The 17,365-nt window shown below is 42.6% G+C and overlaps 1 protein-coding gene across 1 annotated transcript; it reads left to right on the forward strand.

The window, feature by feature from the left end:
* The first annotated feature begins 16,873 nt into the window (after positions 1-16,873).
* On the forward strand, positions 16,874-17,134 carry LOC118238483 (NADH dehydrogenase [ubiquinone] 1 alpha subcomplex subunit 3-like). The gene has a single exon (XM_035441598.1). It carries the CDS (start codon positions 16,874-16,876, stop codon positions 17,132-17,134), a length of 261 nt encoding a protein of 86 aa, XP_035297489.1.
* Positions 17,135-17,365: the final 231 nt, after the last annotated feature.

Here is a 17,365-nt window from a genome sequence, read left to right on the forward strand (position 1 = left end):
GGTGCTGAGAGCCCACATCTTCAGCAGCAGACAGGAAGCAGAGAGAAAGTACTTGAAATAGCAGGAGTCTTTTGAAACCTCCAAGGCCACACCTACCGTACCAACACCTTTCCTCCAGCAAAGCCACACCTGCTAATTCTCCCCTCACAGTGACCAGTTGTGGACCAAATATTCAAATTCTGTAGAATACTTCTGATGGGGTACATCTCATTCAGACTACTGTAATAATAATGCATTGTATGAGCCAATCACTGAGCTTTTTGCCAAGGGCAGCTTAGATTTATTTTGTTTTGTTTGTGAGACAAGATCACTGTGTCGGCCTGGAACTTACTATGTAGAACAGGCTGGCCTCAAACTTGTGATCCCTCTGTTTCTATCTCCTGTGGAGCATTGAATGAGAAAATCTCTAATATTCTGGGACATTGCAACACCCACTCCCCCAGTTGGTGGCACTGCTTTGGAGGTTTGGGAGGTTAGGCCTTTCTGGAGGAAGTAAGTCACTGGAGGTGGGCTCTGAGAGTGAAAAGCTTTGCCTGTTTCTAGCTTGCTTTGCCTGCTTTGTAGTTGTGGTGAAAGCTGTGAGCTCTCAATGCTCTGCTCCAGCTGCCACGCCTGCTACTCCCTGCCACACCTCCCCACCATGACAGACCCTTAGCCCTCTGGAACCATAAGCACAAATAAAGGCTTTCTTCTAGCTGTTGCCATGGTCCTGGTGTTTTATATCACAGCAACAGAAAAGTTACTAATGTGCTTCCCCAGTGCGGAATTACAGACATGTGCCACCAAGCCTGACTTTCAACTTCAGTACTGCCCAACAAAAATCTCTTCCCTGTTAGATGGGTGCCAGGCTTCATAGAACCTTCAAGAGAACCTGCTCTCCCCATGATTTCACTGACACCCAAACAACTTTGTATACTGGAGTTTGCCTTCCTTCTCTCTCCCTTTCTTTGAGATAGCCTCGCAGTCAGTAGACCAGGCTGGCCTCCTAAATAGCTGGGATGCACCGCCTCATACAATTCAAAATGTTCCTCCCATTAAACCACCATTTGAAGTTTCTTAGTTTATCTTTCTTTCTTTCTTTTTTCTTTCTCTCTTTCTTTCTTTCTTTTTTGGCCTTTCTTCCTTTGCACTTTCTTTATTTGTTTGTGACAGGGTTTCATGTAGTCCAGGCTGGTCTTGAACTCCTGATTTCTTGTTTTTACCTCCCAGGTACTGGAATTACAGACGGTCATGCGCCACCATGGCCAGCTCCACCTGAAATTTCAAAGCTCAGAGCACAGCCAACGGTTTCCCAAACTGCTCTTGATTCCTTCGGCTCCTAGCAGTTCTCACAGTGGTATCAGTGGCAAGAAACAAACAGGGCTGGTGGCAGCTGGAAGGGGCCTTTCCTCACTGGGATCTGCTACAGGGTCTTTTTCAGGGACCATTTCTGTTGGTTTTTTTTTTTTTTCCATGAAAGGGGCTTACTATCCTGTCTAGCCTGGTCTACACAGCAAGTTCCAGGCCAACCTGGTCTACATAGGAAGTCCCAGGCCAGCCAAGGCTACACAGTGAGATGGTGTCTCAAAGGAAGAGAGAAAGAAAGGAGACATACTTTCCCTTTTCTTTTTCCATCTTGTGATTTTGTCGTTGTTGAACACTGAGTCTAATAATGTGTTAACTACAGAAATCAGATTTCTCCTCCTCCAGAGAGTTTTCTGGACTTAGTTATTTTTGTGAATATTGATGCATAACTATGCATTTTAAAGGGTTTTTTTTCATTTGTTTATTCTGTATGTGCCATGGTGCACATGAAGCAGTCAATAGGAATAACTCAGTGATTACAAGCACCAGCTGTTCTTCCAGAGGACCTGGGTTCAATTCCCAGCACTTACATGGCAGCTCATAACTGTAACTCCAGTCCCAGGGGATCTGACACTCTCACACAGACATGAATGCAGACAAAACACCAATGCTCATAAAATAAACTTAAAAAAAAAAAAACAAAACTTTTAGGGGTCAGTTCTCTCCTTCCACCATGTAGGTTCCAGGGATCGAATTCAAATCATCAAAGCAAGCAACTTTCCTGCTAAGCCATCTCACAGGCCTACAGGTATTTGAATTGTTATAGTGTGTCTCTATGCAGTGATCAGCTTGGGAAGTACATTTTGAGATCTTCTCGGATTTCTGTAAAGTCCTGTTCCTTCCCCCAGGCACACAGCATCATTTTCTAATGTTCCTTGCATCTATAACTGTTCTTGACTGCCTGGTGTTTAAATTCTGGTCCCTGAAAGCAGAACAGGAGAAAAAAGGGAACATTGGCCCTTTAAATCCCCAGTCTTGTCACTTCAGCTGAGGGGAGGGGCTTGCAACAATGGGGGTGGTGCGCCCTCAATGGCCACCTGCCTCTTTGTCTGCACCTCCAATCCTAGCGGCAGTCAGAGATGAGAACCAGCATCCCCAGTGTTTGGAGGACAGAAACCTCTTTACCCTAACCTGGCTAGGCAAGCTGTTCCTGGAACATGTGCACAGCTGCCTGCCCGTGGGCTGGGACAGGAAAGTGGACAGGGACAGGAAAGTGGACAGCTGCTGTCACACCAAGAGCTAACACTGCCCAAAACAAACTGCATTGGTTCTCCCCTTCCCCTGAGCTTGTAAACCGGTGCTGGATTGAAAAGTTGGAAATAATTGTAACGGACAAGATTCTGCCGGTGCAGTTGTCCAGGATAGGAATCTTTGTGGTGCGTCCCACTCAGATATTTTTCCAGAACCTTATCCTTTAGGATGAGACTTACACCCTCGTTTTTTTCAGCCTGTCTCTGAGCTTCTCCTTGTCATAATGTTGTCTTTTGCAGAGCCAAAGTTTTAAAATGTGACGTCTGTTCATCATTTTTTTCTCCTTTAAGCACCATAACTTGGTGTCAAATCTCAGAATTGCTTTTCTAAGCTAAGACCATGTTCTCGTCTGAAAGATTCGTAGTTTTCCTTTAGAGTTAAGACTGGGCTCATATCTAATTTTTATATGAGGCCCAGGCCCAGGAGCCACCCACTCCCTCAATTCCTCCTCCAATTGCTTGTGGATCTTCAGCTGTTCCAGCATTTGTTCATACACGACTCTTTCTTCATCGACTCATCCTTTCATCCTCATTAAACATCCTTCTCTGTGAGTGCTGTCTTTCCCCTCTCCCTCCCTCCCTTTTTCCTTCTGTCTCCCTTCTCCCTCCTTCCTCCCTCTGCAGAGAGAGGAGAGAGAGAGAGAGAGAGAGAGAGAGAGAGAGAGAGAGAGAGAGAGAGAGAGTCTTAGATCCAGGCTGTGTTGTTTTTTCAGGTGCTAGAATTACAGGTGTTTTTCACTCTTTCAGGATTTTTGTTGATGCCTAGAATCTTAACCTCCTGGAATTTTGATTAGGACTGACTGAAACCTGTAACTACATTCAGAGAGAAATGAGTCCTGGCCATAGTCTGCCAAGCCACTTACAAGGCACATTTTTCTTTTAGGTTTTGTGTTATTTATTCCATCAGCATTTTTGTAATTTTCTGCTTAAATCCCCACATTTATTTTGTTATATTTAAACTTAATTATTTAATATTTTAAAGAACTATGATAAATGGTCATTATTTTTGTTTTGTTTGTGTTTATTATGGTGTGTCTGTGTTTGTGAATGGTGTGTGTGTGTGTGTGTGTGTGTGTGTGTGTGTGTGTGTGAATGGTGTGTATGTGTACCATGACACTCCTGAGGAGCTCAGTAGATAAATTCCAGGAGTCAGTTTTCTGGCATCCATTGTTTTTGTTACTCTAAGGCAGAGAAAACAAATGAGAGGAGGAGAGCCCCATCTGAAGAGTTTCTTGTCTGCAATAGGAGGAGAACAAATGAAGGCCAGTCTGGCAGCTGTCCTGAGTTGAGAGGAAGGATCTTGGTGTCTGGAGGCCCTGGCTAGTATTCACGGGGCAGAGGACCAGAAAGAAGACAGATGTAGGGATTTGAGAGAAACAGAGGTACTGAGATTGCATTCTGGGGATCTGTAAGACTGTGCTGCAATTAACCTGAATCTGTGCTCACACACGAAGGAAATCAGGCTGGGGAAAGACCTCTGGGAGGGATGAGAGAAGCCAGGCACAGAATTAGTTTCTTCCCACCAGCAGAGTGAAGCAGGTGGGGACCCCTGGGCACTGTACTCTGAAGGCTCTGCCTCAGAAAAAAACATCAGACTCGTCCTACCCAGGAAGCAAACCCAGGAAGGGTCCAACTATTTCCAAAGAATGTAACTGTGTCCCAGAACAAAGGCCAAGAATGTTTATATGAACACGAGAATAGCACATAATAAAGTAAAATTATTTTAAAAACCAGTAAAAAAAGATACATGGCAGGGGGGAAATGTTGCCAGGCATACAAAGAAGCAAAAAACCTGACTCACGACTGAAACTGAGCCAATAGTGATAGAATAACTAAATGGTCATTAAAATATGTTATGTACTCTAAGAAAGGGATTTTTTTTTTTTTTTTTTTTTTTTTTTTTTTTTTTTTTTTGGTTTTTCGAGACAGGGTTTCTCTGTGGCTTTGGAGGCTGTCCTGGAACTAGCTCTTGTAAATCAGGCTGGTCTTGAACTCACAGACATCTGCCTGCCTCTGCCTCCCTTGTACTGGGATTAAAGGCGTGTGCCACCACCGCACGGCCCCTGAATCTGTTTTTATTGTGTATCTATCTGTGTAAAATGCTTTTAAACTCTTTAGTTGAACTTCAAGATGTTGAAACTACAGTGTCTGAAAGAAACATGTCTTGGATATGATTAACCACAGATTAGACTTGGCAGGAACAGATTATCCATGTAGTGTGTCAAAGGACATCCTTCAGACGGGCAGAAGTGTGTACTAGAGAAAAATCAGTGCTGTTCACAAAAGGCACTGGAAATGGTAGAAATGGGAGAATATATGCAACCCTTTTTTTATTGGATCTCTTTATAAGAGCATTGACTATCTAAACAAAATGAATAAGAAAATTGGCTTCACTCCCTGTTTCCATAACCTGCCATTTAAATCCTGTGTGCATGTGCCTAACCCTTTGGGCTTCACAAGACCCCAGAGCACCAATGCTATCCATAGTGACACCACAGTGTCAGATCTAAATTCCCAAGGACAGGCAGAAGTGTGTGTTAGTGGGGAAGGAGGGCCATTCACAAAACAGCTGTAGCTGATAATTTCACAGTATTACAAAAGCTCCTAAACTCTCCTTGCACAAGGGGAGAGTCAGTGAGAGCTACAGCAGCAAAGAGATGACAATGGCCCAGTCTTTCTTTGTTCCCAGCACTCTGAAGACAGAGGCAGGATTTCTATGAGTTTGAGGCCAGCTTAGTCTACATAGTGAGACCCTATCTCAAAAAACAAAAAATGAACAAACATAACCAACAACAAACAAACAAAAACAACAAAGAAAACCAGTTAGGTCCCCCCTCTGTTTTCATGTTCTTTTTGTTTTGTTTGCCTCTTTGGTGACCCCATGGGTTTCATTAGGGCTACTTACAGGAGCACAAGGTACAGGTCACAGCTGCATTTTAAAATTATTTCATTACAGACCTGATAAAACCTCAATCTCGAATATTTTTCAATTCAAACCTCTCAGATGCATTTTTTTCCCTCCCCAGTCTCTGTTTATACACAATTCGTTCTCTGCAGGCTGCTGAGCTGACAAAGCCAGGGGGTAAAGTCTAAGGCAAAGGTGCCCACCCTGCCTGGCCTACAGGATTTCTTTACTCCACTGGACCAGGAACCTGGGTGGAAAGAGCTCTTCTTTCCCTCTTCTCTTTGGCTTTTTGTTTGTTTTTTTGAGACAGGCTTCTCTGAGTAGCCCTGGAATTTGTTCTATAGACCGAGCTAGCCTTAAACTCATGGACTTGCCTACCTCTGCCTCTGGAGTGCTGGGATTAAAGGTGTATGGTGTATGCCACCACCACCCAGTGGCAAGAGGCTCTTCAAAAACTGTGTACCTTCTAGTTCAGTTGAGTTTGACACAAGTGGATGTGATCTACCCTATGTGGATGCTGGGAATTGAACTTGGGTCCTCTGTAAGAACAAAAAGTACTTCTAGGGCTAGAGAGAGATGGCTCAGCAGTCAAGAGCACTGGCTGTTCTACAAAACCCCTGCTTGATTCCCAGCTCACTCCAGTTCCAGAAGCCACAGTGTCCTCTTTTGGCCTCTGAGGGCACTACACCCATGTGATGCACAGACCAGACACACGCACAGTTAGAACACCATACACAAAGGTTAAAACAGCACTCTTCACCCCTGAGCCAGTTACAACACTAAGTCACTAAGGTATACATATATATATATATATATATATATATATATATATATATATATTATCTTGCCGATTTATCTAGACTGGCTAGCTAGGAAGCCCTGAGATCCACTTGTCTCTGCTTCCCCAGGACTGAAGATACAGGCATGCACTGTCATGCCTGGCTTCTTATCATGGGTTTACTCTCTAGTCATCTGTTTTTACCAACTGAGCCATCTCTTCAGCTCCAAGAAGTGTCTTCTGGACCTGATGTTGCAATGTCAGGTAAAGAAACACAGGGTGTCTCCTGGTAACTCATAGGGTGAGTCTAAATGGCCTGCTCATTACAGCCTGGGGACCTTCAGTCTACTCCCAGCCACTTGGCTGACCAATCATAGTCTGGCCTCTGGTGATCATCCCAAGTCTTTCTGCTTGTGTTTTAGACCAATCACAGCCTTGTTACCAGTCTACTACCTGGGGTATGCTCCCCTCCAGTCACAGTAGAAATGGTTCATCCAGGCTTTTAATCATCAGTGTCTGGAACAGTTTCAAACAGCCCTGGAGCAGCCTGGGCCTCAGCAGCCTGGGCCTCAGCAACCGGGGCAGTCAGCTGCAATCATTTGCACAGTTGTCTCTAAGTGTTCAGGATGGCTGGTCCAGGCATCCTGGCAGTCTGGCTGACTAGTAGACAGTCTTTTTGCTCAAGGATGCTCAGACAGCAAGACAGAGACCCACAGCTGCTAATTAAAGACCCAGATTGCCCCAGCCCCAGTGTCTCTGCTTACTCACAGGAAAAGGAGTCAGAGAAGGGATGCTTAAAGGATAAACAGAAACAGCTTATCATTAACAATAATGGTGGTTGTAACAGTTTTAACAAGGTTTTAGCATGCTTGTACCTGCCCAGTGCCCAGAAAGAGGTGTGTCCCCTCATCTGTCCCAAGGTTAGTACATCTCTTTTCTTTCTTTTTTTTAAATTATGTTTTTATTTTTTGAGATTATAGTATGATCACATCATAGCCCCCTTCCATTTTTTTCAGCACCCACACTTGTTCTCTCTCAAACCCATGGCCTCTTTTTAGTTAATGTTAGGTGTGTGTGTGTTCCTAAATATATAAATACAACCTTCTCAGTCTGTATAATGTTACTGGTATACGTGTTTTCAGGGTTGACCATTTGGTGTTGAATAATGAGGTAGCTTGATCTTCCCTGGGAGGACTATTTCTCCCATTCCCAGCATTCTTTAGTTGCCTGTAGGTCTTTGTCTGTGTTTAAGGCCCCATGAGTTTGCCCTCTTACACATGAGTGTGTGTGTTGGTGTCAGCCCTGTTTAGGTCTTATTTAGACAGTCATGTTGGTGAGGTTTCATGATGGGTGTAGTCTCTCTGACATTTCCTTTTTTTTTTTTTTTTTTTGACAGGATCTTTCTAGGTAGCCCTGGCTGTCCGGGAACTCATGTAGACCAGGCTGCCTCAAACTCAGAGATGCACCTGCCTCTGCCAATCAAGTGCCTCTCTAACTTTTCTAGGAGATACAATCTCACAGAAAACTTTCTGCTCCTCTGGCTCTTATATCTTCCTAGCCCTCTTCCACAGTGACCCTTGAGGCGCAGTGCAGGAGCTGTGCTGTAACATATTAGCTGGGACTGGGCTGCACAACTCTGCAATTTGATGGGTTGTGGTTTTCTGTATTGGACTCTGTCTGTTTCAAAGGCAGGGACTACACTGCTCTGTGGTGTAAGGACACATGTTTAGAATGTAGTTAGGGACTGTGCTGCTTTAGTAAAGTGGCAGTGGTAGCTTCTCCACCAAGACCCATGACTTCACTCACCCTGGCTAGGTTTCCCCCTTGTTGAGTGAGCTGTGATCCCACTTAGAGAGCTGTTGATTACCAAGGAGATATGTATGCCTTTATTGTATTCTTAGGGTTATTGCACCATGATGGTCATGTTTTGGTTCATAGGCATCACAGCTGGGTAGGATGTTGGTTGCTTCTCCTTTGGAAGCTTGCATAGTGCCGTCTGATACCATGACAACTGGTCCTCAGGGAGGAAGCTTTCAAGGCAGAGTCAGCTTGGATTCTCTGGATCCAGTGTTAGCAGTGCACAGTGTCTCCAGCAATAAAGCCTTACCTTCAAACCCTGGGAGGCAATCAAGGGCAACAGAAATGGCCTATGCTTTGGAGTTGCTTGGATAAAGCAGACCAACAACCTAAAAGAATGATTCTCATGCCTAGTGTTGTCAATGGATCTTGGAGAAGCACTGTCAGGCTCCTTTTCTTTATTTTTTTCAATTTATTTTTGTGCTTATATATGCTTGTATACTCCCGTGGGCCTAGAGTTCCAAGCAGTTGTGAGCTGCCAGATGGTGTGCTAGAAAAAGAACTCAGACCTCTGGAAGAGCAGCAAAGGGTCTGAAATATGATTCATCTCTCCAGCCCACTTAGAAAGTGCTTTTTAGAAATGAAAATTATTGTAATTATTTATTAATTAATAAAATGGTGCAAGGCCTTAGTATGTAGCCCTGGCTGACCTGGGACTTGTTATGTAGACAAACTGACCTTGAACTCACAGACATCTGCCTGCCTCTGCCTCCCAAGTGCTGGGATTAAAATTGTGTGTTACCAAGCTTGATTAATCTATTATCTATGGCCAGGCAGTGGTGGTGTATACCTTTAATCCCAGCACTCCAGAGGCTGAGGCAGGCGGATCTCTGTGAGTTCAAGACCAGCCTGGTCTACAAGAGCTAGTTCCAGGACAGCCTCCAAAGCCACAGAGAAACCCTGCCTCGAAAAACAAATATATATATAATATATATATATATATATATATATATATATATATTCTATCTATATATTTTCTATATATTTTTATTTTGTGTTTTTTGAGACAGGGTTTCTTGTAGTTTGATGTTTTCTGTCCCACCTGCCACTCAGAGGCTTAATATTAGTTGTAATTGTTTAATCAATGCCTCAGGCTTCTTGCTGGCTAGCTCTACATATAAACTAGTCCATTTTTTTTCCATAAGGTTCATGCTTGCTACCTCACATCTTGCTTCCCCAGCGTCTACATGGCATCTCCCTGACTCCATCTTCTTTCTTTCTATCTCTGTTTGGGTTTCCCACCTGTCTCTATTTTGCATGGCCATTGGCCAAATCAACTTTATTAACCAACCAATAAAAGCAACACATATTCGCAGCATACAGAAGGACATCCCACATCACCTCTTCTTTTTTTAATTTTTTTTAATGATTTTTATTTATTTATTATGCATACAGTCTTCTGCCTGCATGCCAGCAGAGGGCACCAGATCTCATTCAACCATGTTTTGAGCCACCATGTGGTTGCTGGGAATTGAATTTAGGACCTGTAGAAGAACAGGCAGTGCTCTTAACCGCTGAGCCATCTCTCCAGCCCTGTCTTTTTTATCTAATTAAAAAGGAAGGTTTTACCTTTTTTTTTTTCTGAGACAGGTTTCTCTGGAACTTGATCTGTAGGCAAGGCTGGTCTCAAATTTACAGAGATCTGCCTGCCTCTGCCTCTTGAGTGCTGGGATTAAAGGGCATGAGCCACCAATGCCCAGCCAGAAGGTTTTAACTTTCTTTTTTTCTTTTTTTTTTTCTGAGACATGGTTTCTCTGTGGCTTTGGAGGCTGTCCTGGAACTAGCTCTTGTAGACCAGGCTGGTCTCGAACTCACAGAGATCTGCCTGCCTCTGCCTCCTGAGTGCTGGGATTAAAGGCATGCGCCACCAACGCCCAGCCAGAAGGTTTTAACTTTAACATAGTAAAATTTCATATAACAAAAAAGGTCTCAAGTAAGAATTATAGTTATCATATTTAGTCCATTTGTATATGGCAAAATTAAAGAAAATACTCTATCATCTATTTTATCTTTGTAAGTCTAAAGTTTCACATCTGATTTATCTTTTACCATAATTAAGGGAAACTGTAATTATTGAAGAGCCAAAACTCCAGATCAACCCTTCCCCCAGCCTTAGCTCCTAGAGACTATGTTGTATGCAACAGGCCTAGGGCCAAAACTGAACACAAAGGAACTCTAAATACCCCTAGCCTCCTAGATACTTGGATCCTGGGGACTGTTTGACTGCAAAAGAAACTCCCTTGTAGTCTCCAGGAAATTCAATTCTGAAAAATATTGGTACAATAGGCCACATGCAAGCCATAGAAACCACAGAATGTTCCCTCCCAGCACCAACCGATGAGAAAAATGGGTACACAGGTATTACACACCAAAAACAAGACTTTGAAAAATTTCTTGATTGTTCCCCAAATGTCAACCAATCAGAAGTCAAACCCATACTGATGTAATCCTGTAACTTTTGTCTTTAAAACCTAGCAGTAGACAGGGAACTTCACCCCCTCTGGAGGCTGCTGTGTCAGCTTGCTAGATGGGTCCCCTCCCGAGGTAGGATAGAACAATCAATAAACCTTGTGCATTTGCATCAGTGGTCTGTCTCCCTGGTCTCTTTGGGGATCCTTGTGACTTGGGCACAACAATTATAACTATCTGTCCATCAAAGATCCCAGAAGGATATAATATTACCTAATTAAACAGGAAGTATATTGTAAGTAGCTTCCAAAACTCTAGAAATGACAGAGATATCTGGCTGTCTGGACAGTCACCGGAAGTTCTTTTGTAACATTGAGGCATCTGTATTTAGTCTGTAGGCCTAGAGTGTCTGGCAGACTTCTCAGTGAATCAGGAAATTTGAATCTGTCCTGCCTATATAGGCAGTTTATCAGTCTTTTTTTTTTTTTTTTTTTTTTTGTCCTGTAGAATGTCTGGTAGACACTTCCATGAAGCAGGAACCCTGAAGTACTGTACCATCTTGTTTTGGCAAGTTTAGCAGTCACTTTCCTGTGGGTCCTGCATGTCTGGTTTACACAGTCAAGCAGTCCAGGCAAGAGCAGTTTCTTGCCCATATTGAAAACAAACTCCATAAGAAGCTTCTTCAATGATCATCATCTTCTTGAAATAATTGGTTCTGTCAGGATGTGTTTCACTGTCAAGAAAAGTCTAAGTTCTAAAAACATTTTAAATACCATATTTTGTAGGTCTTTGAAGTGTTTGAAGATTACCTATCCATCTAAAATATACGTCTGCATATCTAGAAAACCTAACTAACATGACTATAAGCTTGACTATCATAGATGACTATTCATTTGTATTTAACAATATATTACATTTTTAATTATGCTGTATAAACACAATGCCTTAAACAAGAGTAGAAATATACATTCAATATAACAAAATTGATCTTAAATTGTATCAATAAACCAAAATTGTACACCAATGTAAAGTATTCATTTCTATATCATATCCCATTTTTTTCTTTAGAAAGATATTGACTGTAACCATTAACCATTTATAACGAATACTTCTTAAATGAAAACAAACCTTTATAAACAATATTTGGGAATTTGGGTATAGTTTTCTAGACTACTTCCTCTTGATTGTTGGGTGCAGAGAACTTATGGGGACCCTGATGTGCTTATATATTATTTATGATTTAATAAAGATTGCTTGAAGTATCAGAATGCAAAACCAGCCATACTAGTTAGCTATGGAAGCCAGGCGGTGGTGCACACTTTTAATCTCAGGATTTAGGAGACAAAGGTAGACTGATCTCTGTTAGTTCAAAGCCATACTGAGCTATACAAGATTGATCCAGCCTAAGGGGGAAACAGCTCACACACAAAGGTGATTCTAGCACTTGGGATCACACATCTTTAATCCCAGGACTAGCTTGGTGAAGACAGGAGTGATATGGCTGGGTGTAGAGAGGTATATAAGGAAGAAGCAAGACAGTCTCAGAGATTTATTCTCCAGCCACACTGAGGACTAGACAGCCCTTTCAGCCTGAGGTGGTTGGCTGCTTTGCTTTTCTGATCTTCACCTTGAAGCTTAAACCCCAATATCAGTCTCTGGGTTTTTATTTTTTGTTTTACACACTGAGAAAATTTAGAATTATGTTCAAGTCCTGAGTAGGGTATGCTGTGTGGTTGGTCATCTCAGCCAGCAGTCCTGAAGCTGTTGTGGATGTTGGATCACCTGGGCCATCATTTCAGGGGGGTTTGTTTGATCAAAACATGTTAGCTTGAAAGGAATCCACAGATTCTCATCTTCTGTGGAAACAATAACAGAACCTCTTTTCCAAAGCAACATATCCTTAGATCTAAATTTTGAAGTCAAGATACCTTTAAGATATGTTGGTTTAGCTTAGCAGCCCCCATAATCAAATGTCTCTCTGTAGTTAACGTATTAACAGTCAAAATATTCAAAGAAAGCATAATAATATACATAATCCAGACTCTGTATTTTCCATTTTTACATGGCCCATTATAATTATTTAACTCTGTTTGTCCTTTAAGGACATCAGCTTATTATCCTTAAATTATTTTTTTTAATCTATGACTCTGTCTTTTATTCATTTATTTATTTTGGGTTTTTCGAGACAGGGTTTCTCTGTGGCTTTGGAGGCTGTCCTAGAACTAGCTATTGTAGACCAGGCTGGTCTCAAACTCACAGACATCCGCCGGCCTCTGCCCCCCGAATGCTGGGATTAAAGGTGTGCATCACCACAGCCCGGCTCAAGATTTATTTATTATGTACACAGTGTTCTGTCTGCATGTATGCCTGCAAGCCAGAGGCCAGAAGAGGGCACAAGATTTCATTACAGATGGTTGTGAGCCACAATGTGGTTGCTGGTATTGAACTCAGGACCTCTGGAAGAGCAACCAGTGCTCATAACCTCTGAGACATCTCTCCAGCCCCTATGACTCGGTCTTCTATCCTCGCCCATGTACACTTATCAAACACTGTGACCCATTTAGAGGCCTTTTTTGTCTGCCTCTATTTTTATTGCATATCTATCTGTAATCCTTTTTGACCAGGAGAGTTTTTAAAATGGTAAATGGGCTTGGCTAGGACTAAAGAGGCTGACTCCACCCCATTCCTTGGCTTCCTGAGAGTCTAGCTTCATGGTGGAGGTATTGGTGGGAGCCATGTGTATCACTCCTAACTCTGGGGAGGTTTTAGGTCCATGCTGTAGGCTGCTCATAAAGTCCATATGAGTGTTTGGAATCAGAGCCTCTTAAAAAGCTCTAAGGGCTTTGCTTCTAACGCTGAGTTAAGAAATCTCTTAAAGGACCCGAGCCTCTGCTTGCCTCTAACAGAGTCCACCTGAGAAAATGTTGCTACCAAGAAGCTGTATTTGACTCTGTTCTTTTGTGTTTAAAATCCTTTTTTAAGCTTTTGTCAGACGTGTAGTTGGAGGTTATTTATTTATTTATTTTTCAGTCTTGTCTGGTCCCACTGGACCAGTTTTTCTCCCACCCACTGGTGCCCAAAGCTGCTAATAAAATAATCACTCTGAGACTTAAAATTAATTATAATTGTTTGGTCAATGGCTCAGGCGTATTACTGAGTAGCTCTCAAAATTGAATTAGCCCATTTCTATTATTCTATATTTTACTACGAGGTTCATGTTTGTTACCTCATATCTTACTTCCCTGGTGGCTACATGGCATCTCACTGACTCTGCCTTCTTTTTCTCTCTCTCTCTCTTTGGATTTCCCAACTAGCTGTATTCTGCCCTGTCATAGACCAAAACAGCTTTATTCGTCAACCAATAAACTCAACACATATTTGCAGCAAGCAAAAGGATGTCTTACATCAGTTTCTCTGCATAACATCCCTGGCTGTCTGGAATGTACTTTGTAGACCAGGCTGACCTCAAAGTTCCAGACATCTGCCCACCTCTGCCTCCCAAGTGCTGGCATTAATGACATGGGCCACAAGGCCTGGTAGTCTACTTATTTTTTAAGGATTTATTTGGGGTGGGGGCGGTTATGTGTACCACTCAAATTCAGGTACTTGTAGAAGCCAGAAGAGGGCATTGGGTCCCTGAAACTGGAGTTACACGCAGTTATGAGCAACCAGATAAAGATAGGTTCTGTGAATTCAAATTTGATTCTCTCTGCATGAACAGCAAGTGCTCTTAACCATGAGCCCTCTCTCCAGTCCTCCTCCCCCCCCCCAGCTTGGTATTTTGCTCTTCCAAATGACCTGTGGGGATTTTGCTCTTCCAAATGACCTGGGTACAATTCCCAGTACCCACATGGCAGCTCACAACTGTCTGTAACTCCAGTTCCAGGGGATCCAACACCCTCACACATATATGTGAGCAAAACACCAATGTACATAAAATACAAATAAATAACTTTTTAAAAAAAGAAAAGACTATGTCAGAATGGATTGGAAAGGATCTCATGAACTCCACCCCCAGGTGATAGCTGCTGAAGTGGTAAGGTCAGTTTTCTTCAGGGGTTCAGGCCCAGATAGGCTCCTTTGCTTGAGCAGATGGTCCTACACCCATGCTCATACAGGCGGCACCAAATGTATTCAGGGGGTATTTAAAGATAGAGAGACATATACACATGAGTTTGGGAGAGAAAATTACTGGTTGGTTAATAAAAGAGGAATTAGAGAGGAGGGGATAGAGTTGGATTTGATTGAAATGCATTATATACATATAGGAAAATTATATCTTTTTATTTTGTTTTTGTTTTGTTTTGTTTTGTTTTTCAAGACAGGGTTTCTCTGTGTAGAACTGTCCTGGAACTCACTCTATAGACCAGGCTGGCCTTGAACTCACAGAGTGCTGGGATTAAATGTATGGGCCACCACCGCCTGGCTAATACTAAATCTTAAACAAAAACAAAATAAAATAAACAAGGACTAGAAAGATGATTCAGTGATTAAGAGAAATGGTTGCTCTTCCAGAGGACTTGACTTTGATTACCAATAGCTACATGGTGGCTCATAGCCATCTATAACTCTAGATACAGGGGATCTGATACCTTCTTTTCACCTCTTCAGGCACCCACACTTGCCGAGAGAGAGACAGAGAGAGAGAGAGAGAGAGAGAGACGGGAGGGACTTGGATTGGGAGTACAGCTCTGTGGTCAAGCACTTACCTACCATGGGTGAAGCCCTAAGTTCATTTCCACCAATGGAGGGTGGGGTGGGTGGTGGCTGACATGAATGCTAATTTGAGGGGGCTGTTTTGTTTTTGTTTTAGGTTTCTTTCTTTTTTAATTGTTGTTTGAGACCAGACCTTACTATGTATCCTGTTGGCCTGGAACTCAGTATGTATACCAAGCAGGCCTTAAGGTGTTTTTATTGTTGTTTTGGTTGGTTTTTGTTTTTAGAGACAGGTTTTCTTGGTGTAACAGCCCAGGCTTTCCTGGCACTTGCTCTGTAGACCAGGCTGACCTCAAACTCACAGAGATCCACCTGCCTCTGCCGCCTGAGTGCTGAGATTAAAGGTGCATGTCACCGCTGCTTAGCTTGATGAAGTGTAGTTGTTTTCTTTTCTTTTTTGGTTTTTCGAGACAGGTTTCTCTTTGTAGCTTTGGAGCCTGTCCTGGAACTAGCTCTGTAGACCAGGCTGGCCTCAAACTCATAGAGATCTACCTGTCTCTGCCTCCCAAGTGCTGGGATTAAAGGCATGTACCACCATCACCCTGCCTATAAATTGTATTTTTTTTAAGTGACCTAGAGAGATGACTTAATGGTTAAGAGCACTGGCTATTCTTTCAGTGGACCTGGGATTGATTCCCAGAACCCACGGGGCAGCTTACAAATATCTGTAAATGTAGTTCTGAGGGATCCAGTAGCCTTTTCTGGCCTCTGAAGGCACTGCATGCAAATGCTTCACAGACATAAGTGCAGGCAAAACATCCATACACATACACACACACACACACACACACACACACACACACAAAAGAAAAGAAAACAAAAACAAACCATCCATACACGTGAAATAGAAATCAATAAATATTTTTAGATGACCTACCTGTATACTATGTAAGAAATGAACTTTAAATATGAAAAACAAATTGGTTAAAGAAAAAATGGAAAAAGTGTTATGGTGGAAGCTAGGTTTCTTTCTACACCTTAATAAGCCTCTCTGCCAATGCAGCAATCCAAATCAGACCAAATCAAACCTAATTAGAAAAAGCCCATGTTTAATGGATTCAACACTCCCAGATGGCCTTCCAGGCCCCCAGAGAGGAGACAGGAAAAAGAGACTGGAAAACCACATGTCTTTTTTTCTCGGGAGCAGTTTATATACCCTGAAAGACTGGTCTTGAGCATCTCTGTGGGAGGGGCAATCATTTGGTGGGCTTTCTGAGATGCAGCAGGGTTTAGAGGGACATAGGAGAGGGGGCTTGGATAGAACTTCCACCATAACATTCCAGACTCTTTGGGTACATGGATGCCAGGGGCTGGGGTGACGCTTCTACCATAACAAAAAGAACAAACCATATTAACACTAATGAAAGATCTACAATGGATATTTTCACAATGGACCAAGTACATGTCAGGGTAAAGATTGTCACCAGGTATGAAAAAAGTTGATTTACTATGAGGACATAACAAACTTCAAAATACATACAAGTAACTAGGTATGGTACACATCCTTCTCATCCCAGCACTCAGGAGGCAGAGAGGCAGATCTCTATGAGATCCAGGCCAGCCAGGGCTACGTGGTGAGAACCTGTCTTTAAACACAGGGTCTGAGAGACCAAGATGGCTGGGAGATTCTCCACCTTCCTCAAGGGAAGGGAACCAGTACTTGTGGTGTTCACCACCAATGGGAACCTCACTATAATTATGTCCTCTCTGGGCCTTGACATCAAGTATGCCACCAGGATCAAAACAGCCACACCCTACAATTACTCAGTGCCTGTGAGAGAGAATGGGAACATGCCTGATGTGCCTAGCCACCCTCAGGACCCTCAGGGCCCAAGCATGGAAAAGCTAAAGAATGATGAATACTCCCATAGATAGAAGAAACCCCACCCCCATTGCCCTAATAAACATGTGAAAACCCAAAAGAAATATAAACATACATACATACATACATACATACATACATACATACATACATACACCGAAGATATGGCTCAGTGGTTAAGAAAATGTACTGGTCTTCTGAAGGATTTCAGTTTAGTTCCCAGCACCCACATCAGGTGGTTTATAACTGCCTGTGACCACAGCTGCAGGGGATCCAACACATCC

Source organism: Cricetulus griseus, chromosome 3 (assembly GCF_003668045.3).
Source record: "Cricetulus griseus strain 17A/GY chromosome 3, alternate assembly CriGri-PICRH-1.0, whole genome shotgun sequence".
Classification (NCBI taxonomy): domain Eukaryota; kingdom Metazoa; phylum Chordata; class Mammalia; order Rodentia; family Cricetidae; genus Cricetulus; species Cricetulus griseus.

What these genes read in the sequence shown, in the direction of transcription:
- LOC118238483 (XM_035441598.1), top strand. Translation starts at nt 16,874, where the DNA reads ATGGCTGGGAGATTCTCCACCTTCCTCAAGGGAAGGGAACCAGTACTT.